This window comes from Athene cunicularia (genome assembly GCF_003259725.1).
Source record: "Athene cunicularia isolate RWA chromosome 23 unlocalized genomic scaffold, athCun1 chr23_part1, whole genome shotgun sequence".
In the NCBI taxonomy this organism is placed as follows: Eukaryota; Metazoa; Chordata; class Aves; order Strigiformes; family Strigidae; genus Athene; species Athene cunicularia.
Window position 1 is genome coordinate 804,558 of NW_020799130.1, and position 22,076 is coordinate 826,633.

Below are 22,076 nucleotides of genomic sequence, written 5' to 3' on the forward strand. Positions count from 1 at the left end.
AAAGCTTTCAGCTCCGGAAGGGGCCGAGCACTGGGAGCACCCAGGAAAGGGCATTCTCTCTCTTCGGGTGCCCCCCACAAGTCCTCTTTCAGCTCAGGGCAGGACAGTCGCCATGCAGGTCCCTCCGCCCGGCAGCCAGGGCCTCTCCCTCGGGGGCTCGCGGGATCCAGCACCCCCCGCACAGCCCCGAGAGCGGCCGAGCGCCCAGCGCCGCCCCCAGAGCGCGGCCGCGGCTGGCCTGGGCCAGGCCATTTGCCGAGATTGATGCAGGGAGAAAGAGCCAAAGCTATGCCCAGAGACGGGCTTTGCGGCAGCTTTGATGACTCCTTTTAGGGTCTGATGGCAGCTCTGCTCCGCTGAGTTACTGCTCGGGAGGTGCAGCACCTGCTCGCCCATCTGTCTTCCCTGCGAGGCTGTCTCCGACCCCCGTAATTGCTGACTGGCTCCCTCCTTCCCTCTCCCTTTAGATCTGCCAGAACCAAGCCCACAAATGGCAAAGCCTCTCAGACTTTCACCTTGAAATGGCTCCTCATATCCCTCCTGTTCTTTTCTTCCTTAGAGGAGAGCCCCAGCATCCTCCTTTGGCCGCTGCCTTTCCTGCAGCGTTGCCCACAGCTAGGCATCGTGTTGGCTGCCGGGTGCTGGGCTCCCCCCGCCGCCGCCGGCTCCTCTCCCATTCCCTCTCTGCTGGCTTCTTCAGAGGGGCTCCTGCCTTTCATTTGTGTCTGCCCCGTGTCTGCCCCAGCGGGGCCCTGATCTCAGCTGGGCACTCCAGTACGTAATTCACCATGAGATCACTTGGACATACTCTGGTACCCCCTCTCCCCTACCCAAACGTACAAACCCCGTCCCTGCTGCCGTAAACACAAGCCCACGGGAGGCAGGTCGGGTGCCTGCTCTTCCTGCTCCGGTGTGCGGGCGAGGAAGGTCACGGGGATGGCTGCCAGTGTTGGAGGATTTTCTCCACAGCCACGTCCTGTTAGGTATTTGCCCAGTTGTTTGCTGTATTGTTTTGTTTTATTGTGTTTTATTACGTTGCTGCTACACTCACATCTGTTTTGTAGCTTTGTGAAGCCAGCAAATAATGTATTTTCACTAGGAGGTCTTACCATATCGGAGTGAAAAATAAATGCAATTCTCCTGATCAGTGTTTGGAGGTGAGATGGGGCATCTCAAATTGAATCTAAAGCCATCACAGTATATGGAAGGAAAAAAAAAAAAAAGAAAAGAAAAAAAAAAAGGTTCTCCCTAGTTCAAATCACTGAAATGCAGGAAGATGTTACAAATCTGTGAGGTCCCGATTTCAGTGACAGTTTGGGTCCTTTTGGAAAATTCTACGCCCATGTACAAGCCATTTAACTTCTCTGTTTCTTATTTCTCCATGTATAAAATAGTGTGGATAATATGCTCTCATATAGGGTTTTTTTTTTACACTCAGACAAAACAGACTAAATGAGAAAATTCTGTTACTATCTTCTACATTTAGCAATAGCTATTCCTTGTTTGACAATACAGCAGTAAATGCACTAGAAATAACCAGAATGGATGTGCACAGACAAATGACGTTTTCACAATCTCTGATTTTAAGACAGAACTTGGATCTTCTAGTCTAAAAAGCCACGTAACAGATAAAAGCGCTCGGGAGGCTTTGTCATGTGCAGAGCTACATGTTTTGCAGACGTGTTTTGCATGAGAGGTCAGCCTAGAGGTTTATACAAGTCTGGTGTGAAAGCAAAGGGGTTCAGGGCAATCCCTTGGGGTGCCCCTGCCTGTCCCCAGAGCCCAGCCCTGTCCCCGGGGCGGGTCGCAGGGTCAGAGCCCCGGAGTGGGGACAGCCAGCGTGGGCCAGGACAGAGAAGCCCTCGGGTCTGGGGGTGTTGGGCAGGGGGTAACTGAGGGGTTCTTGCAGCTTCTCCTGTGACACGTTAGGGATCCCCCACTGCTTCCCCGCTCTGGAACTGCTAGCGACACAAATGCTGTTCCCCTTTACTTCAGACAGACGCTGCCCTCTTGTACGACGCGGTGCACGTGGTCTCTGTCTGCTACCAGCGCGCCCCTCAGATGACCGTGAACTCCCTGCAGTGCCATCGGCACAAAGCCTGGAGGTTCGGCGGCCGCTTCATGAATTTTATAAAAGAGGTAAAAGCATGATTTGCAACCATAATTGCTTCCTGCTAATGCAAAACTTCCCCAGCAGAAGCAGCGCAGCTGCTCAGCGCAGAGGTAGAGACGGGGGCAGAGAGGCTTGGCAGCTACAGGGGTATAAAATATCCCCCGCCTGGGCAGGTACAACTGGATGGAAGCACAGATACACACCAGGCTGCTGAGTGCACCCAGAAAGGAAAAATCCTGTCTTTGCCTTCAAAGTAAGATCTACGCAGCCATGCCAAAACCTCCCCCACAAGCTGCAATCTCCCATGCTGTCACTGAGACCTGCCCTGGCCTCTTCTTGCGTCAAGAGCAGCTGGACCACTCTCTCCCGAGGCTGTTTCTTAGCTGAGCAATAGCCATTTGCCTTTTACAGGAACATTTGCTCCGGGTCCACAAAGGGCTTCAGTGTCGCTAAATCCCAGCGGCGAAGCTGGCAGCGCCGCGCGTCCCGGCCTGTGTGCTGATCAACGGCGCTGGCAGAGCGGCCGATCCACCAAGCAGGGAGCCCTGGGAGCGAGGAGGCAGCTTCGTTCCTTCTCTGTTTCCAGCCACTATGATTTCTCAGTGTTCGGCCCACGTAATTGTTTGTTTGCATCTGGCTTAGGCACGCAAGCAGCCTCAAAGAGGGGTGTTGATGAGCGGGGAGCGCACCAAGGGTGGGCAGCAGAGGGAAGCTGCAGCCAGAGGTGGCCGGTCCGCCCAAAGACCCCCCGAGCACCCAGCCCCGCACTCACACCCCCCTGCTGAAAGGAGCCCTCACATGAGAAAAAAAATGAAGGCAGAGCTGCCAGAAACATCTTTGTGAGAAAACCCCCTTATCCACCCTCAGGCCTTTTTAAACTTCTACGCCTGTGGCTCTTCACATGGCAACTTGTGAAACCGGCTGCAGCACTGGATTTGTGATTGGGCCATGTTTGAAAGGCTGGCTATAAAACCCCCTACGGTTTTTAAACAGAAGAGCAGAAGTACACAGTTAATCGTTGGTCTGTGTTGCTGTATCACCACCTCCAGCCCCGGCGGGCCCTGGGCACCGGCACCAGAGCGCAGTGGCAGCCGCTGCCCCAGCCGCACCGAGCGCCCGCCCGGGCGTTAGGGATGAGAAGGGAAGAATGATTCCCAGTACAGGGACACAAGGAACTTTTTTCTTAATAGGCACTGAAGATGCTCCCTCTCTCCTCTCTCTGTCTCTCTCCCCTTTTTCGTGTTTTGTTCCTTTCTGCAGAAAGCCGCTCCAGCTGGCTGCCAAAAGAGAGTGTAAATAATTTGTTTGGTTGGCTCCTTTTGCAAATTACCCTGAGCCTTACACTCCATCGCCTGCCTGTTGTTTCCCCTTCTGGCACCATGTCAGCTCGTTGCAGGGATAAGCTTCCTCCCCGTTGCAATCAGAACACACAGTAATTGCTCTCTCTAAACCCAGCAAAGACCAAGCAGGGCGCCGAGGGTGCCCCGCCACAGCCACCCGCTCCCTCGGCCCTGGGCTCCCCGCGGCCCCAACACCGCTCGTTCCTGGGGCACACGCCGGCCGTGGCCCCCACCGAGCTGGCCCGCGGCAGAGCTGTCACTCCCGGGGGGAAGCCCGGCTCCTTCTTGCTTGCCGAGGGGCAAAGGGGCCAGGACGGCGTCCCTGCCAGCCCCAGGGAGGCCACCCTCACCCCCTGTGCTGTGAGGGTCCCTGGGAAGCAGGGGTCAGGCCAAGCGCAGGGGCAGGAGGTGAGGGGATGCTCCAAGCTGGCACTTGAGTTCTCTGGCAGAGACAGGGCTGACCCCAGCGGGATCCGAGGCGATGCCACGCACCCCAGCTCGGTACCGGAGCCGTGCCACCCACCAGCGCGGGGCTCAGCACCCACCTGTGTTTGCTCAGTCGGGTACATTCAACACCGCGTGTTTTCCCCGGCTCCCCGGGGGCCCCGCAGGCGGCGCGTCCCACAGGCAAACCTCCTGCCCAGCAAAATGAGCAAACCCAGCACACCCTCCCCAAAACCCAAGGGTGGCGAGGCTGGGAGGAGGCTGTCCTCACTCCTCAGGAATTAATGGGGAAGAGCCAGAGGAGTGCATTGAATGGGAAAGACGCCAGTCCTTCCGCCCGAGGACGCATCGTGCCACCTGCATCACACTGGGGTACTTCAGGCTCCCCCACCCATAAAGGAAACACTCATCGGCGAGGAGCACACACGGAACTGCTGAGGGAAGGAGCCCGAGTCCCAGCTCTCCACTGCAAAGCATAAACCACGTCAGCAGCCTGGCACTGCCACGGAGCGTCCTCCCCGGGCCGGGCGCTGGCGGCACGTCCTTGCGTTGTCCCTGGGCAGAGCTGGCGCGTGCCCCATGCTGTCCCCCCTGCTCTGCTGACACAGCCAGCGCCTGCTGTGTGGGGCTCTCACCTCCTAAATCAGAGGGAGTCATGCTGGTGGTGCTGCAAAGTGTGCAGTGGAGAAAAAACAGAATCACAGAATAATCTTGGTTGAACTGAATCTAGCCATGAAGCTCCTCCTAAGAGCAGGACTAGCTCCCAAGCCAGACCAGGCTGGGCAGGACCTCGTCCAGCCAAGCGCCGGCGATCTCCAGGAACGGGGCTCGCCCAGCCCCAGCTGCCCCGTGCTGACGCTGCCCAGAACTGACACGGGGGCGCAGCCATTCAAGCCATCAAGCCTGATAACAAGCTCTTGGGCTCTGCTGCTCCACCTTCCACCTGAGAGGAGGGAGGGAAGTGTTCAGGACATTTTAGCTTCCACACACCTTGGAAGCATCAGCAGGTTCACACAGAAAAAGGTTTATTTATGAACTTGACTGGAGTTGTCCCAAATCCAGGCTCCCTGCAGCCCGGCATTTATCAGGACCACAAGGATAAACGCGGCACACAAGGATACCGTGATAAATGCAAGCAGTTTTCTACTGAGTCATCAAGTCCTGCAACAGCTGGCGAACACAAAAGGTGTGAACAAAAATTGTAGCAAAGACTGCAAGAGAGTTAAAATCTCCAGCTCTGTCTGCAGTCTGAACAGTGACGGAGATGATTATTAATTAATCATGCTCTTTAGGGAGAAAGAACCAGTATAAGGACTAATTAAAAGAACATACAGCGGAGGGCAAAAGATTATTTATGATACCAAGTAACAGCCCTGCTCCTTTTTCTCTCTTCCACAGGCCCAATGGGAAGGATTAACAGGACGGATTGTTTTTAATAAAACTAGTGGTTTACGGACAGATTTCGATTTGGATATCATCAGCCTCAAAGAAGACGGTCTTGAAAAGGTAGGCAGGGTTTGTCTTATCTGCATACGGCTTAGTCTAACTCTGATACTCGGGCCACAGAGATAATGGTTGGGGGTTGTATTGTTTCCAGGTTTTCTGGTTTTTATATAAAAGGATATTTATTTTGTGGGATTTCTCAGATCCTTTTCCTCAGCCATGACTCACTAGCCCCGCAGCGACGATGAGGGATTACAGTTACTAGCTGCAGAAGTGCTTGTGGCACTTTCCTGGGATGGTAGAAGCAGAAGAAACTTTCTGAGCAGCCATTAACCTCTCCTTGCCCAGGCCAGCAGTGGAAGGAATAAAGCCCGTCTCATGCCCCTCTTGCTGGGCTGGCTTACAAAATGTTTTTTTCTCTGAAGAGGCAACAGCTCTTGAAAGCATCTCAGTGTGATTTCCCCCAATGAAAATTACCTCAGGCTTGGAAATGGCACCAGCTTATTACAGCCTACATTTTGGAGGGGGATGCAGTCTGTATTTTCATTTATTTCTGCCCGGTGTTACCTAAGGGATGGTAAGAGAAGCGAAGTGCAGTTTAGCCTGGCTGGCTGGAGGGGTCTCGCCTGCTGCCCGGCCACCCAGAAGCGACGCGGCGCAAAATCTGCAGCCTCAGATCCTCCTAATGAGTGGAAACCTCCTCTGGGCACAGAAATGCGACGCTGATGGGCAAAGCTGACTCTCAGGTGTTCGTGGGGATTTAATTTCCCTTTATTCAAATACTTTTTTTTTTAAAAAAAAAAAAAAGGGCAACATGCAAAGCATTACAGCTCCTAGACCATGGTTCCAAGGTGAGCAGAGCCCTTTAGGGCAGCAGGGAGCAGCGAGTGGCAGCTCTGCGCAGGGCGTGCAGCGAGCGGTGCCCAGGGGCTGGGCTCCAGCTGGCCCCGAACCCGGCCCGCGAGGCCACCGAGGGCTCCGGAACCCGAGCCCTCTGGGAGGAATTCCGAGTCCCCGTTCTGCTAAAGGTGTCTCGCAGATTTACAGGAGAAACTTGGCGCCCGGGTGGCAAATGCCTTTCTAGTGCAGAGTCTGCTTCTCGACACGCACCAGGTGCCTCCTGGCAGCGAGGGCCGAGTCCCGTCACCTCTGGGCACGGAGACAGGTTCTGCAGCCGCGGGAGAGGCCGCCCGGGCGCAGGGACAGGGAGTTTTCAATTAACCGGGCAGCGAGCGGCCCCACAAGCACAGATGCCCTTTCCAGTTAAGGCTGGGGAATTAATCACCCCGTGCAGGTAGGCTGCCCCCGAGGCAGCACTCTGACCAAGCCCTCCCCGTTTGGAGGGGACGGATCCTGCGGGGCGAAGCTCCCCGGGACCAAACAGCTCGACTTCCCCACCCGCCTTTTTTACGGTTTGTTTTTCCTTCGCTTTGAAAGAAATTGTTGCCACGCTTTCACACCACAGCAGCAGTTCTTCGCTTCATGTGAAAAGTCCCAAGGTCACCACGGCACACTCCTAGTGGGTATCTTTTGGTGCCAAATACAGAATAAAGAAAACATTTCCAATAAACCCAACGACCTTCACTCTCAGCTGTGATCAGGAGAGGAGCAGGGGAAGACGCCACCTTCTCACAAGAACCGAGCATGAGATGAATTTTGTACCTTGACAACTTCTTTTTTACAAACTATCTGTTTATAGAGTCTAAACCAAAAAAGACCAACGCATCTTTCTGAAGTACAGTGGCACCGACGGCCTGCCAGAGAGCTGCGTTGGTAGAATAATAGAAAAACGTGGATTTGGATACCATGTGAATCTAAATGTTTAAGTACAGCCACAATATCTATCTGTCAGACTAATACTCCTCAGGTGTACTGGGGAATAGCTGGCACCAGCTGTATTTATTGCTATTGTGCGTCACATAAAGCCCAGAAGAAGCTGCCGCACCTCGATACACGCTCTGTACAGCCATTCGACTCTTGTCTCCAATAATTCTGAGATTTCATGGGTCCCGCTATTATTTTTTTGAAAGCTTCTTGACAGCTCGAGAGGGGTTTTGAAGTATCGATGTCAAATCTCTGTTGAAGCTAGGTCTCTGTCAATGGTTAATCTGAAATAACAAAACGCCAAACTACAAACAAATCCCCTACAGATTGTGCATTATGTATAACAGCTTCTGTTTGCTGAGCTTTAGGATTGAACTCCTGATCCTTACACCTCCTGGATGTTCCAGGGATTACAGGAGTATTAACTAAACCTAATTACATGTAGTTTGACTATCTGACTTGCACAGTTCTCTTAATGCACTTTTTTTTCCTTTTTCTTTCCTTTTTAAATATTTTAAACTGATTAATTCGGTCTTAAGTGCCATGTATTTAATTTTCTTAAAGAAAACTTAGCAAGGCATAGTTAACTGAGTCTGCAGTGCTGCTAGCAGAGGCCTCTTATACTTGCTTCTCTTTTCCCATGCACAACCATAATCTTTTGATACTGCAGCTGTTGTGATCGAAGGGAGATATGGGGGGGTTGCTTAGGTTTCACCTGAAATATTCAGAGCCTTTCACAAAATTCTTGGAAACTCTTCTAGAATTTATGATTTTTTTTTACTTTTTTTTTTTTTTTGCCAGGCAGTGTTGCTCATTACAAAGTCTCTTTCTGGGCATGCAGTAAAACCAAGTTCTCCCCTTGGACTGCGGAAGAGGATGAAGAATCTTAAAAACAGCAATAAATAAAATATTGGAAGTTCCTGGCTCCCCAGTGGGTTTGAGCTGTCTGCCTTTGGTTTCTCACTGAGTCCCACCTCTCACTTTGACCCTACAGATGGATCGTTCTGTTCCCATTTCCATGTGGGGTCTGGTTTTTCTCACTGTCAGGCTGGCTATATGGCCACCCAGCTCTGTTTACTGGCAGCAACCCTTTATTCCTCCAGCTTTCCAGACATTTCACCTCACCGTCACAGTCCTGTAGCCAGTCCTGCCGTCAAAGTTCGTTCTAAAGCCTCCCCTGCACCGCGGAGATCAGGTTAACGGGCTCAGAGTGGCCCCGATGACTTCTCTTAAATAGAGACATGTTTTGCTGTTTCTGGATCAATAGATTTCTTTTAAGTCTAATAATTTATTAAAATTGACAGCTTGAGAAAACCAGAGCACCTCAGACTGATGAGGGACACAGCTGCCTGTGCCCGTGCCTGAGGGAGTCTGCTCCATTCCCTCCCGCGGGTTTGCTGCCAGGACTGAGCTGTCCCCTCGCGGTGGCGTCCCCTGACGGGGTGACCAGGGCCCCGCCAGGGGGACCTGTTAGAAACACCCCAGAGCGCAGGAACGGTCCCTGCAGGGATTTGCAGAGCTCGTCGAGTCATTTTTAATTCTCCCCACCAAAGTGAATGGGTGGGAAAATAAAAAGGAAACAGTCTAGTATTTGTGGGGTTTAAATTCTGTTCTGCTTTATCCTCGCCCAGAGTTAACTCTCGAGCGCGGTTTGGCCGTTTGCTCCACACAGCCCCTTTGCAAACCGCTCACTCAGCCCCTACATTCGTCATCGTGGCACCTTCCTTCAGGCACCTGCCTCGGAGGGCAGCGCAGGGGCTGGTTATGACACGTCTGCAGCTGGAGCGACCTGCAGCTGAAGTTAATGCCGATCTTCTGCTTAGGTGATGCAAGATGATTATTTCAGCCTTGCTGCTGTTTACTGCAGATGAGAGAAGGAGGCTCCATCTCCCAGGCCAGTAGGACACTGAGAGCAAGTGAGGAATGTAAGCTGGGTGTTGACACGGTGTTTGCTTGCTTCGTTTCAGGTTGGAGAGTGGAGCCCTTCTGATGGCTTGAACATCACAGAAATTTCCAAAGGACGAGGGCCTAACGTCACAGACTCGCTGAGCAACAGATCGCTAATTGTCACCACTGTCCTGGTAGGACACACCCGTCTTTTTCCTCCACCCACAGATCTCAGGGATATCCGATACCTCTGAGAACTCCCAGCAGATCCCAGCACAGATCTGCAAGTCCCTCTGGAAAGCCGAGCAAGGGCACAGGGAGCCCCTGCGAGCAGGCTGGCTCAGCAGGGCATGGCCATGCCCCAGCACCGAGCTGACCCGAGCGGGCTGGCAGCCGGCGAGACTGCCACGGGCCAGCTGGAGCCGCGCGGGCTCCCCGTGCCCAGGAGGCTGCTGCTCATCCCGGCCGAGCTCCTCCATGGCAGCTCTGCCCGGCCAGGTGCCCTGTCCCCGCTCGCTCCCTGCCTGCTGGAGGGCGCGGGAGGTTTGTGGGCGCTGAGCTCCAGGACACCCCAAGTCGCCCGTTTACCACCAGTGCCGGGGCAGGCGGTGGCCCAGGGGCAGGCGGTGGCCCAGGGCAGGAGCTGTCAGATGGGCGGCGTTGCAGACAGCAGCATCTTACAGAGAAAATACTGACAACAACCAGGCACCCCGGCTTAGCTGTGACAATCGTGTTTCTTTCCCCCTCTTGAGTATGTATTTGATAAACTAGCTAAGAGTAATGCCGTTATCCAGCACACCACGGTTGCTTAACAGGTCTCCTCCGCTTCCAACTGTCACGCTGCATTTTGCTCTCGCATTCGCTATTGGATTTGACGGCAGGCATCAGATCAGAATGAATTTTTATTTACTATCTAATGAATTACGACTAGTGGCGTTGGTTTCTGTATGGCTGTATTACACAGTGCAGGCTCAGGGCATGTCACCAAGAAGCAACAAAAAATATCGACCCTTGGACAGCCTCCCCACAACTGGGCCTGAATCACGGGTTTGCCTGTGGAAATTTTCCGGCCCTTTTGTCTTTGGTATTTTCAGGGAACATAAAGGTAGAGATGGTAAGGAGCCAGCTGGGGATGCATTCCCCACTCCAGAGCAGTGTGACCCTCCTGACGTCCCTACCTTCCCAAAATGATGTGACCTGACAGGGCCACGGTTTGTACCGTGGCAGGAACGGGACCAAGAAAGCGCCCAGAGAACAGAGAGAGGAAACTCCCGGTCCGGGGCAGAAGCAGGGCTGGAACCAAAGGTCTTGTATCCCTCGGCAAGGGGTCAGCAGGATGGGAGCAGGCAGAATGTGAGCCAAACACAGACGCTGCCGCTTCCTTGCAAATTAGCCACTCGCCTAACGAACCTCCCGTTCACCACACAGTAGCTGTTCCAGTGAAACACTTCCCCTGAGGTCCCTCTCCCCGAGCCAGCTCATGGACTACGCTGAGGAACACGCCGCTTCCACATCTCACCACTGGAAAAGTTCCTTCCCTTCCCAGTCCAAATATTCTCTGCCATGTCAGTCCCGCCATGGGTCGTGCCTAGAGGGGAGCCTGCACAGGCCCCCATGGCAGCAGCGGTTCCCCACTGGTTACAGTCACCGAAATGAATCCTCGCATCAGGAGTTACTGCAGGAGCAGTGACAGAGCACAAGGCACTTAAACCATCCAACATGCATCAGAGGGAAGGGCTGCTCCTGCTGAGACCCTTGCAGCAGCGAGTGTGCACCCAGGCACCGTACACACACAGCTCGGTTGGTTTATTTTCCTTTGGCATTTAAGGATTCTCGGTGTGTTCAGAAAGCGGAAATTTAGGTAGTATTTTTCTAACAGGCCAAATGGAGAGATCTGTCATGTCAGGTTTAGTTCATTTTAGCAAGGCAACCTAAAGTGCTGCTTTTAGGGCAACATGAATAACACATCACGTCAGGTCACTCCCAGGTGGAGGCTCAGTCTCAGCTCTAGGGGAACTGTTCAACCTGCACTGCGGGTGGATAGAACTCCACAGAAGTTGTGTAATGACTCCTCTTCCCCCGCTCGCTTTAATTAGAGCTGCGTGCAGCACACTGGGGAAAACTCCCGGGCTGGGACGGCCGGGAGCGCTGCGGGGGGAGATGGTTCCACAGGCGGCAGCAGAGCTGCCCCCACCGAGAGCCCGGGAAGCTGAAGGGCAGCGGTTCAGGCCTGGAACACCGGTGGGGGCAGACGGAGAGGCCTGAGGGAAACCAGAAAAGATGCATCTTGTCAGGAGTGAGATGCATGGCCAGAGCTGTGGAAACGTCTGTGTCTAGGGTGCGATAATCACCGTACCTCAAAGACCACAGCGTAATGCAAAATGATGGAGCCAGGAGGAGACCTGTCAGCCATCTGCCTTTGACAGGCTTCTTTCGGGCAGCATTTTCATCTCGTACTCCACAAGCATGTACAAATTACATAATGTACGAGGGTGGGATCAGTTCCTATTAATTGTGTGGTTCATTGGGCCTGCACACGTGCCACAGGGTATCTACCTCGAAACCAAAGCGATCCTGCAATTCCCTTGCCCACAGGAGAAAATGTGCTTAGATCCAAGTTCTGCAATAATTGCATTTTCATATACTGGATTCTAAAAAAGAAAATACAACCCTAAATTTCATGTGCATTTGTAACACCTCTTTATACTTTTGCACTGGTGTAAATGACTGTAGAAAAGCCATAGGAGGAACCTTTAAAAGGAAAAGCATGAAAGGTTATTTTTTCCCCTTTTGATCATATTGCAGTGACTTGTTGGAAGAGAAATATTACCCCAGCAGCCAGCGCCACTCTCCCCAAGCAATATGGGAACTGTGAAGTTATGAAATTGAGGGCACCTTCACTGAGAAATCGATTAGCAAACCGAGAGAGCTTGTGAATTGGATGTCTGGCCATTTTCAGTAATAAATTGTGAAATAGTCCGTGAATAAGTGGTTCACAGAGTTCAGAATTACCCCCTAGGAAATGTTTGAGACCTGCAGATACATTACTGAAGCGAGTGGCGTCCTAATGTTCAGTGCTTCGGCTGTTAAATATGTATGTAATCCCTACAGCGCTTCCCCAAATTAATAGTGCTTTATGGCTGCTCTGGAGCCGGTGTATTTATATCAAGATCCATAGATTCAGCTGATCCACAAACAGAGCACTAATTCCAGAGAAGAAAGCCGAGGAGGAGGCCAGGGAGAGGAGGATTTAACCAAGCTGCTCATGCCAAGCTAAACTCTATAGGCGTAATGGTATCAGATTTGCTTTATAATTCTGCAAATTGAGTTTCACGTGCTCTCTCGTCCCCTCCCTACCTGCTTTGGGGCCGAGCGGGCACCTCCTGCCCACTTGCCCCGGGGCTGGCAGAGGTCTCCCAGGGCAGAGGCTGGCCCAGCCCTGCGCCGGGTCCCGGGGCCCCTCCTGGGTGCACTCCCCAGGGCAGGGTCCCTGCGCTCCCCCAGACTGGGCATCTCAGTCCTGCTCTGACTGGGGCTCCAGACCTTCCCCCCCACGACCCCAAGCCCCCCCATCCCTGTGCAATAATACCACAGGGATCCCAGCAACATGGCTCGCTCGCCTGAGCAAAACGTGAGCCCTCCCCTTGCTGGCCACCCTGCGGGCGAGGACAGTAGCCTTGCAGGTATCAGCTGCTGTTGATACCTCACCCTCCCCGGCCTTCTAGCTCTTCCCTGCTGCCCACCATCTTTTGCCATTTCCATCTGTCCTCTACATGTTTTCTCCCTCGGGCTCCCCAGCGTCCCTCGTCCTCGGTGACTGCCCAAGCCTGATAGTCACCAAAGGGCTGTGCAGTTTGCTGTGTCTTGGCTAACTTCATTTGCCAGTCTCCACTAAAGAGGCAGGGATCCGGAGGGCAAAGCCTGCTGCACAGCACTTTATTCGTTATTTTTCACTTGTGCTGGTGCTTGGCACTGCTGTGACTAAAGACACCCCCCAACCTTCCCACGGCAGACGGCAGAAACTCTCCCTGGGCAGCTGTGGGGCCCCAGATCCCCTCATCGAGTGCTGGCAAAGAGGAGAGTGAGCTGAAGTGGGGAGCGAGCTGAAGTGGGGAGCGTTTTGGGCTGGGCACCAGCCACGCACGGCTCCCTCGCCCTGTATCTGCAGCGAACAACAGGTACTGCAGTGCGGACCGGCTGCGCTGCTGCCGTGCAGGACCGGGGCTGAATCTGTCCCCCCCTTTTATTGTTTCTCTACACTCTCCATTTTCAGAGCATGAAATGGTTATTTTTCTCCCTGAAATCCTACCAAATGGAAAACAGTTGGCTGCTCAGAAGAGACAAAATTAAATTTTGTGGGGTAAACAAGGTTGCTAATTAGCTGATGTACTGTGCAAAGTTAATTTATTCCCAACATGTCACGGTGCCAACCCTGCCTGGAGAGCCTGCGCCTCGCAGCTCAGGCTGACCCGCAGGGGTGGCCCGGCCTCGGGTGGGAGCTGGGACCCAGCTGACCCTTAATGGGGACCTTTTGCCCTCCCATGTGCAGGAAGAGCCCTTTGTCATGTTCCGTAAGTCCGACACGGCCCTGTTCGGGAACGACCGCTTTGAGGGTTACTGCATCGACCTCCTGAAGGAGCTGGCCATCATCCTGGGCTTCACCTACGAGATCCGGCTGGTGGAGGACGGGAAATACGGGGCGCAGGACGAGAAGGGGCAGTGGAACGGCATGATCAAGGAGCTCATCGACCACGTGAGTGAGGCCCGGCTGTCCCTGGGGCTTCCCGCCTGGGGTGGGACGGGTGCCCACCGCGCGCAGCGAGCTCCTCTCCCCGCCCGGGCTCTGCCTCGCACCCTTTGTCTCTTTGTCTGCCTCTTCCAAATATTCATTTGGAGCTTCTGAAAACGGACATTCTCACGGTACAGAAACGGGCTCCGTGGCTTCAGGCGCAGACTCTCCCCGCGGGGCTGCTGCCGGCCGGCGGGATGCGGGCTGGGCACGCAGGGAGGAGGGACGAGGCTCCTGCGGGCCCGGCCGCATGCCGGCTCCCCGGCCACAGGCAGCGTGTCCTCTCTCATCCCCCGAGGACGCTGCTGCTCTGCCCCTGGCAAACATGGGCCAGGGCACACCACTGAGGTGGCTCAGGGCCCCCGACGTGTCCCAGACACAGCCCAGCTGAATCCAGATGATGCATCCAGACTGCAAGAGCAGGTGTGCAGGGGACAGTTTAATACCCTTTTTAAAAAAACAAAACAAAACAAAACAAAAAAAACCCGCAGCCTATTTTCTAAATCTCCTGGGACACAGAGCTCCCCGTGCAACAGAGCAGCTGTGCTTTTCCTTCCACGGCCATTCTCAAAGCCCATTAAACACCAGTGAAACTGTCGTGGCAGCTTTACTCTCGCAACCACCAAAACGTCACCTAGTCTGTGAAACCTCGACGCGGCCAGAGGTTGCTCAGTTTCCTAATTAGATATTTTGCCTCCAGCACATCCTGCGATCCCAGAAGCCCAGTTAGGGAGGTGAGGAAAGCTGATGTTTTTATGAAAACCAGAAAAGGTCTTGGGAAGAAGAGATCAGGACAGAATTGATCTGTGATCTCTGCAGCACGGGCAGCAGCATAAGCAGTCCTAGAGCTGCAACACAGCTCTGCTCCTCACTGTCCTGCTCGAGTGGTGCAGCCCTTGGACCGCCTCTCAGGTTCCTGGCTACATTCTGAAAACATCGCCTAAGCAGAAAAGAGACAAAAATAATCCCACGTACGTAGCAGCTGTGATGCTCTTACAGTTCGTGTGAGAAGAATGTATTTGCTGGGTGAGTCACTTCAGTAAATGGGCTGCGCTGTGAGCAGATAACAGCGCATTGTCTGGCGGGGAGACGCGGAGCCGGGGCTGGGGGATCGAGGTTGTGCTTCCGGATTTGGCTTGTCTGCCCTAAATGACATTGGACAAGATGCTTCTGTGCAATACTTCCTCCGTCTGTAAAACGCAGATGATAACGTTACGTCCCTTACAGAGACAAAGCGATGCTTAATCAGTGTGCGAGGAGCGCTGCAGTCCTTAGATGGCTCAGCCCCGAGAGGCGGGAGGGGCGGCAAGGGCACGCAAGGACAGCCCTGGGGGGGGCAGGACTCTGCGTCGCACAGGGGAACACACCACAGGCTGGGAAACCGACCTTTGTACTTCCACTTCCAGAAAGATCCATACACTTCAAAGCAGAGATTTCCTAGTCTCTTCCCCACCAGCCTTGCTACGTCAGACACGCGACAGCGTCCCCGTGGAAGAGACCCGCGGAGCAGGAGGCGCCTGGCGCAGGCAGGATCGGGCCCTCGGCGCGTGCCCCGGGACACGGCTCCTGCTGCTGGGAGCACCGTGCCTGTCCTGCGGGCGCTGGGGGAGTCAGTGCGCCAAAGCGGGACATCGGATATCGGGAATAGAAGCCAGACCGTCACTTAGTGCGAGCCATGTCACTTCCAGCATCCTGCAAGATGTCGCAGGGCTCTCGGGAGGCTTTTCAGCCATTCCCAAAGCTGCGGTCAGCTCCAGGAGAGAGCCCGGGGAGCGGCTGTGGGGAAGGACCTCAGCAAGTAACAGGAAAATCCTGGTCAACCTGCATTAAAGTGAAAAAGCAAACATACAGCAACAGGAAGGAGCAAATCCCCTCTTCTTGCGAGTTTTACTGTAGCATCGAGTTTGAACTCTAACAGGTGTGGCTGGGTGCGTGCCTTGGAGTGATTTATAACCATTGCCCAAACCCCACATGAAGCCATTATTTTCTTTATCTGCATGTCATTGCTTTTTATAGCAGTGTTTATGTAAAGCATTAAAAAGTGAAACTGCAACCAGATGGGGCCCTTCCTCAGCAGCAAAGCATCTTCAAATCGTGTGGGGAAAGGAACAACTGATTGGCACTTTGCAATGGGAAAGTTCAAACTTACTTTGCACCTAGTAGGAAAAGTGTTGGAGGCAGCATTCAAACAAAGTTGTAGTGAAGAAAACAGGGCTGCCTGCACTGTGAGTTTGGTATCTGGGCTGGTTTTCCTCCATATTTGGTGTCTCCTTCTCATAAAAGAATTGGGATCATTCAAGGCAGGAAGGGTTCTGTGAGGCCCAGACACCCAGGCCAGGATTAACCCCACGCAGAGTCTGTGCAGTGCTGAACACCCGCTTAACCCTGCGAGCAGAGCCCCCGGGGTGCTGCCACCGCAGGAGAGGGGCTCCAGGGGTGAGAGAAGAGGCTGAAGTGGTGACAGTTGTCACTCGGAAGGTCTGAGAGCCGGGGAGCAGCAGATTCTGCACAACAGGAATAGCCCGATCCGAGGCTGAAATTCAGTGAAAAGGAGATGGGCAAGGCAAGGGGCCGCCCCGCGCTGGGCTGGGCAGAGAGAAGCCGGGCGCAGCAGCAGGCGGGTACACGCCGCATTTTGGGGGTGATGGTGTAAATCACAGCGCCCGTGACGGAGGATGGGCCGGTTACCCAGCGAGCTCTCGCGGCTTGTTTTGGAGTCTCGCATCACCCGCCCTCCCCTGTCCTCTCTGATCCAGACAGGCCTGGCCACAGGCAGAAATGCCTTAGGCTGTGATCCTTTGTAAAATTACTTTGTCTCTAGTTTGGCCTTAAGCATAAACAGGAAAAGCAACAGCAATGAGAGCAGCTCACAGCATGACCCTGCCTTCCAGTTCCCCAGCAGCAGATCTGGAGCAGACAGCCCCGTGTGGTTAGATGCAGAGCCCTGCCCCGCCGCCTTTCATCGCCTGCCCGTCCTTCGTCACAAAAACATCCCCGTGTTGAGGGAGCTCAGTCCCTTCCCTGGAGAACTAGACTCTTTCCTCCCCGCAGTTTGTTGTTTATTGTCACGCTCCCCGGCCGCTGGTGCTGAGGAGCCTCCATCAGATGGGCTGGGAAAGCTGAACACGCTCCCAGCGCCGGCGTCGGGGGCGCCCAGGTGACACAGAAAAGCGCCTGTGCCCTGCGCCCATGATAAACGGGGAACCTGGCAACTGTCAGATCTCCTTTCATCAGTAGTTAACTGTTATTGATGTCTATTCACAGAAATTATTACTGATACAAGCAAAACTACACTGTGCAGTGTGGCCCATCCATTCTGATTTATAAATTCTAGTTGCCTGGCAAAATAATGCCTGCAAATCTTCCCTATTGTTTGTGGGCAGCATCCCATAAAACCAGCAGAATGAGTTGTTCTGGACATTTTGCACAAACTTGTTCACAAATAAAACTTGTCTTCTGCTGAGACAGTGCCCATCAAATTTCCATTCAATCTGAAACTTCATGAGGGAATAAAAAAAGGTACGAAAAATAATAGGGTTTCTAATGGAAATCCCTGCCAATGGTAACTATAGAGAAGATGTAATATCCACCCTTAGGGACGATTTATGACAGTTGATTTAACACCTTCACAATAAATGGGCGTTTATTGACAGTAAATTCTGCAGAAATACATATTGCATCACACTGCCACATCCCCATTAATGTTCCTGCACTGGTGGATGTTTATGTCAGGTGTCGTGAACTGGGGCTTCATTTGGAAGCCACTGGGCCAGGAACAGGGAAAAACTGATTTTTGTGGCCGAAGCGTCCTCCATCTCTTGTTCAAACGCTGCAGGAACTCGGCATTATGGAGGAGATGGGAACAAGCCCAACCTGCTGGCTGCACCTCCTCCTTCTGTGCTCAGCATCGTTGCTTGGTGGATCCACATTTACTGGTCAGGGGTGGGAGCACACCCGAGCGTACGTCGGGAGCCCCAGTCTCTGCCTGCTCCTGCGTGTCTCTCACCTGCCAGCAGCTCGTAGGACAGGGCTCGTCTCTGAAAAAAACAGCCGCTCTCCCTGGGATCCTGCAGCCGCCTTCGACATCCCTTAGGCACAATGAATGGCAGTTCCCTCTCTCAAGAAAAGATTACAAGAGGCCCAACAGGACTTCACAGTCCTGATTCCTCCTCTTCGGCTTACAGCTAGGTTCTCCATGCTGACATCTGTTCTTAATTCACCACCGATATTAAATAAATTCAATGGCAAAAATTAGGTCTAAATTAGGACTGAAATTGTAAGAGCAGCCATTAAGAGCTGGAGTCAGACGATTAACGCTGACCCCTGCGCACGGGGCAGGCCGAGGCGCGTCCGGGATGCTGCTGGGCACGACCTGCCTCTCCTCAAGCATCACTTCTCACGCCAAGTGGTTTCCTATCCCCGGCCAGCAAGAGGGGAGGGCTGTGGGCCCAGGGCTCTCGGCAGAGCCTGCTGAAGCAGCAGCCCCTCTGCCTCCGAGCTACCGGCCACGGGCTGCGAGAGAGCCCGGCTGCCTCGGCTGTGCCTCGGCGTCCCCCTGCGCTCCGGGACGCCTGTGCCCGAGGACGCCCGGGGTGGCTCCGCAGCAGGGAGAGATGGAGAAGGATGCGGGAGCAGAGCCGCGGGGCACAGGGTGCAGGAGCCCAGCACAGCCACCAAGCAAAGGGAGGAGGCAGAGGTGGGACCTGAAGCAGGGAGGTGGGAGCAGAAGAGCAGAAAAGCGCTGCAGCCCCAGCACTGGCGGGGGCAAAAGAGACCGAGGGATGAAAGTGTCGCTGCTGCCAGCCAGACACCTGAATAACAATTAAATAAGTAAAATATGCACTATTTACCTGTCTCTCAGGCAACACACACATAATTAGTTTATGTAAATACCTAACTCAGATTGGCAAAATAAGCACAGAGGCAGCTTATTTTCTTGAATCAATATTTATCCGGGCGCTTATGCTGTGTGTGGGCTCTGCTGTGACTGGCCGTCACACGCAGCTTTCCTCCGGCCGAGGTCGGACGCTGCAGGTTTCCACAGTGACCGCGGCTGTGCAAGAGTTGTTCTGACCCATGGGTCACATTCCCGTGATAACTGAGAACTTGAAGATAAGACTTAGCATTTTCTGATAAAAGCCAATTATCTCTGCAGAGAATACGATCCTCCATCCACTGAACGCCCAGCGAACTCGCATCAGTTCCACCCAAGTGAAAATGCTGTAACACTGGGTGACTAAGGAAATCCAAACCCTTCGAGGTGTGTCAGAGAAGTGTCTGCGTTTGCTGTGCAGCCGTCTTGGCAAAATTCATCTGTTTGGCCTCAGTTCAGCAGAACACTTAAGAACATACATAAGACTTGGAAGGTGTGCAAGCTCCAGTAAAACAGAAGCATGTGCTTAAGTGGTTTTGCTGGACAAGGGCCTTTAAGCTACTGGCACTTGCTATAATTCCTCATTTTTAATAAAACCCATCTTACCGTGCAACAGGGGAGAAGTTGGGGCTGAGTGAAGGAAGCAGTCAGGGCCTGATAATTGACTTCCCAGTTTTTAATGTCAGAGCACGACAAATGAAAGCTTCATCCTTGGTGGGTTTGATTTAGATCCTCTCAGTCAGCAAACCCTTAATTAGAGGCCACCTTCAGTAAAATCTGCATTGATAAAAAGGAGATGGAAGTGCAGCCCTGTACTGCCTTTAATAGCTCAGGACACCACACCAGCCCGGGCTCCCTAAAACACGCTCCATTCTGCCTCTGTGTGACATTTACTGCCAAGGACACGGGGCTGTGATCAAATCACAGGAGCTGCTAAAATGGCACAGTAAAATTTTATTTCTGCACTAAAAGCCTTTTGATCCTTGGGCATCCATGCAGATTTCTCTCTCTTCATTTTCTGTGGTAAAGCATAAAGTCCTAGCTGTTATTTAGCTTGCTATATCATTTTGACAAATTTGGCTTCGGATCTTTCAGACAGGCAGTTGCTAGTGAGCACTGACCACAGAACTGCTCATTTGTTTCCTCCTTCAGAAAAATCCACAGCCAAATCCTTCAATATCTCCTTCGGTTTTCCCTCTGAAGTCAGGACACCCACACAGAAGTGATGGAGGAGCTGAAATGCTGCATTCCTTTTGCCATTTCTGCCTTGTGACTTTGGAGACCGATGAGCCAAAATCCTCCCGTGTGCTGTAACGTGGGGAGAGCAGCCGAGCTGCGAACCCACCGGGCATCCCCTGCCAGGACGCTGCCAAGGCTGCAGCCTCTGCTCCGCCGTGCAGAACTTCACCAGCCCCTGCTCCGCCGTGCAGAACTTCACCAGCTCGAGCCGGGCAGCCAGCACGGCCTGTCCCCTGCTAACCACCACTGTCCTTCTGCTTCCATCAGTCCCACAGCGGCAACAAAAGGGCTCACTGGGAAAATACTGCTCCCGTTCGCTCTCAATTCTGGCAAATACCAGTGCTTCAAACGGACACCTTCTGTACCAAGCTGATCTAAACATGTATTTCCATTTGGAAAGTGAGAAGGGAAGGGAACCAACCAGGGCTCAGCTGAAGAACCATGTTAGAAAAAAACCCCTCATTTGTACCCTTGTTACAGAATTCCTGAAACTCTCTGTTCAGGATCTCTAAAGCTCGTTCTTTGGAGGGGAGGCCCCTTTCACACACACCTATGTAATGGATAAAAGCTCATGTAGAAACTCTTGTAGAAAAGAGCCCAGATTCCTTGATTTAAAAATATCCCACTTACTTTCCTCGCAGATTTGCAAGGTCAAATGAGATCATTAGTCTGACCTTCCTCCACCACTCAGGCCAGAGACCTTCACCAATTTCTACAGCGAACCTAGAGTTTCTGTTGGAGTAAAGCATGTTCTAGCGAGACAGCTAATACTGATTTAAAGTTTGCAAGTAATGACAAATCCACTGTATCTCTAGGTAATTATCACTCCTGGTTAGTTTAGAATTTTAATTTTCAGAACCAGATGTTAAATAAATCCTGCACGGGTATGTTAGGCACCTGGCACGGGGGGAGGTACTGCTCAACTCCAGAAACCTAATTTATGTGCCGGCATTTCCTCTGAAGTCAGTGATACCAAAAGAGTGATTTGCAAAGCCCAGGCAAGGCAGCTGACATTGAAGTAGCCTTGGACGTATTTATTTAAGGTTTTTTAAAGAACCTAAATGAATGTTTAGTGAGAGGAATGAATGCAGCTCTTAACCAACAGAATGAGGTTGAATGTGGTCGCTCACTGAATCTAGCATAGAAATTATTTGATGACAGAAATAACAGAAAGAACCACAATTCTTACAAGAAGACAGGATGAAAAATAATGCTCAGCTGAAGCTCCTCGTGCAGCTCAGAGGGTTCCAGCACCACGAGCTGTGAAGTCCACCATTAATCAGCGGAAGCGTGAGAAGTGCCCAGGTGGGCGCTCCCACCCCACTCCACGCCTCGGCTTCCTCCGAGCGAGCCTCTCGCGTTGCATCCTCAAGTCGACTTGAGGGGAAAGAAACTGAACCTTTTGCCTCACGCTGCTACAGCATTGCTTCCTGCAACTTCATTCTGGAGCGGCCTCCCTCGGCCACTTTCTCCTCTCGCAGCAACATCGAAAGGAAGGCCAACAAAACCAAACCGTCTCTGCAAACGGTGGGATTTGCACACAGCAAACTCCCTGCTGGAAAGAGTTCTGTGCCAAGAAGCCAGCACAGCCAGGATTGCAGACGTTTTATACCGTTGTAAAACATCCTTCTTCTGACCATTTTAGAGGAGCCTACCAGAATGAGCTCACCGCACTTGGGCAAAAGCTGCGGAGACTGTAACATCCCTCGGCTGCCTGTGCGGCATTTCACCGGCTAACATCAGCCAAAGATCCAGCAGTGACAGTCACAGATCAGCAAACGACAGCCCAGGCACAACTCTAGGATGGTAACACCGGGCGGCCCCCAGAGCCTTGCCCCGTGTGTTGTGCAGCCCCTGGATCTGTGCTGGGTGTTGTTTAGGTGACGAGAAGGGTCCGTACTGCCCGGAGCAGGCCGGGTCAGCCCCACCTGTCCCACCTCAGGTGTTCTGGCCAGGCCCCCACCCCCGGGCTCTGGAGCAGAGCGCAGGGAACGCTGCCCGCGGAGCGGCTCTGCCGCGGCTCTGTGTCCGCCCGTGCAGGGACACGGCGGGTCTGGAGGGAAGCGGCTACACAGAGCCCAGCCTGGGCCAGGGAGGGGGCAGGAGACCCAGCGGGGCTCTGGC

The 22,076-nt window shown here is 53.1% G+C and overlaps 1 protein-coding gene across 2 annotated transcripts in view; it reads left to right on the forward strand.

Annotated features, from left to right (window-relative positions):
* Positions 1-22,076, forward strand: part of GRIK3 (glutamate ionotropic receptor kainate type subunit 3) — a 55,745-nt gene that overhangs the window by 12,266 nt on the left and 21,403 nt on the right. Inside the window, exons 6-10 of one of the 2 annotated variants that reach the window (XM_026863331.1) lie at positions 1,996-2,139; positions 5,296-5,403; positions 9,132-9,245; positions 13,601-13,804; positions 16,732-17,279. In XM_026863331.1, coding sequence (XP_026719132.1) covers positions 1,996-2,139; positions 5,296-5,403; positions 9,132-9,245; positions 13,601-13,804; positions 16,732-17,001 — 840 coding nt within the window. In that variant the 3' untranslated portion in view covers positions 17,002-17,279. Of the gene's footprint in view, positions 1-1,995; positions 2,140-5,295; positions 5,404-9,131; positions 9,246-13,600; positions 13,805-16,731; positions 17,280-22,076 lie in introns of those variants that run through there. The other variant, XM_026863332.1, reaches the window with a different exon arrangement.